Raw genomic sequence first — 1,586 nt, forward strand, 5'->3', positions numbered from 1 at the left:
CCGGAGCTGCGAGTGGCACTGGGCTGAGCACGCCGAAGGTTCTGCGCGGGTTCGGGAGGGAGTCGTGGAAGGCTGTGTCTGCCTGTTTGTTGTCTTGTATCCGTTATCATCGATAGCGTCCATGCAGGGTATGGCCTGGGTGGAAGGAATCGTAAAGCTCATCTAGTTCCGACCTCCCTGCCATGGGCAGGGACACCTTGCACTAGCCCAGGTTGCTCAGAGCCCCATCCAGCCCGGCCTTGAACACCTCCAGGGATGGGACAGCCACAGCTTCTCTGGGCAGTATCTAATCTAATAGTATCCCAGTATCTAATCTAAACTTACTCTCTGGCAGTGTGAAGCCTTTGTCCTGTCACTCCATGCTCTTCTAAGTAGTCTCTGTCCATCTTTGCTACAGGCTCCCTTCAGGTACTGGAAGGCCACAATTAGGTCCCCCCCAGAGCCTTTTCTTTTGCAGGCTGATTGGCTGTCCCAGTTCTCCCAGTCTTTCCTTATAGCAGAGGTACTCCATCCCTGTATTCATCTTGGTGTCCATCCTCTGGACTGATTCCAACAGGTCAGTGTCGATCCTGTGCTAGATGCAGCACTCCGGGTGGGGTCTCACCAAAGCAGAGCAGTGTACATGGGCAGAATCCCCTCCCTCACACTGCTGGCCATGCAACACTGCTTTGGATGCAGCCCAGGACACAGTTGGCTTTTTGGGCTGCAAGTGCAGCCAAAGAAGGGAAGATTTGTGGCAGAGACTGTGGTAGTTACAGGATTATTTGTGACTTGTTTAAATCTTTTGCTGCAGCAGAGCCAGCAGGATGTTTGGTTGCATCACGGCCATCAACAGCAGAGATAATGAAGTCATTATCCCACTAGATGCTTGCCAGGCCACACCTGGAATACTGTGTTCAGTTTTTGTCCATGTTGTACAAAAAGTATATGGACAGGCTGGAGAGGGTCTAGAGAAGGTCCACATGGATGACCAAAGGAGTGGGACGGAAAGGCTGACAGAACTGGTTTTTTTCAGCCTTAAGAAGAAAAGGCTCAGGGAAGCCCTTATCAACATATCCCAGTGTTTAAGAGTGGCTGCAGAGAAGATGGAGACTCTCTATTTACAAGGACTCATGTTGAAAAGATGAGGAATACAAGTTACTCCTGGGGAGATTCTGATTAGATACAAGAAAAAAGATTTTCCTCAATGAGAGCAATCAGCCATTGGAATAATCTCCCCAGGGAAATAATGGATTTCCCAACAATGGACACTTGTGAGATTCAGCTGGACAGGGTGCTGGACCATCTTGTGTATACTGTACTTTTGCCAGGAAAGGTTGGACCAGATGATCCTTGAGGGCCCTTCCAACCCAGAGGTCTGTGATGCTATGATATTCCATATGTGCTTTTGGAAAGAACTTTTTAGGTATAGGTTAGAAAACCAACTTTGCTTAATCCTTTAATTTTTGTTCATTTATTTATCTAAGTCTTATGTTAATCAGTCTTTTTTATCTGAAATGTTTGGGGTTCTTTCCATATTGTAGGTGTCCAAGTCTTCAACACCATCAAACATGTCATCTCAAGAGGAGATACTGAGCGATGGGCGG

At 47.6% G+C, this 1,586-nt stretch overlaps 1 protein-coding gene across 1 annotated transcript in view; it reads left to right on the forward strand.

The window, feature by feature from the left end:
* Nucleotides 1–1,243: 1,243 nt before the first annotated feature.
* ESF1 (ESF1, nucleolar pre-rRNA processing protein, homolog (S. cerevisiae)) overlaps nt 1,244–1,586 on the forward strand; it is a 26,191-nt gene continuing 25,848 nt past the window's right edge. The window contains 2 exon segments of the mRNA XM_009069562.1: nt 1,244–1,315; nt 1,524–1,585. Of these exon segments, the coding sequence (XP_009067810.1) occupies nt 1,244–1,315; nt 1,524–1,585 (134 nt within the window).

The sequence above is a fragment of the Acanthisitta chloris genome, unplaced genomic scaffold (genome assembly GCF_000695815.1).
Source record: "Acanthisitta chloris isolate BGI_N310 unplaced genomic scaffold, ASM69581v1 scaffold9262, whole genome shotgun sequence".
NCBI lineage: Eukaryota > Metazoa > Chordata > Aves > Passeriformes > Acanthisittidae > Acanthisitta > Acanthisitta chloris.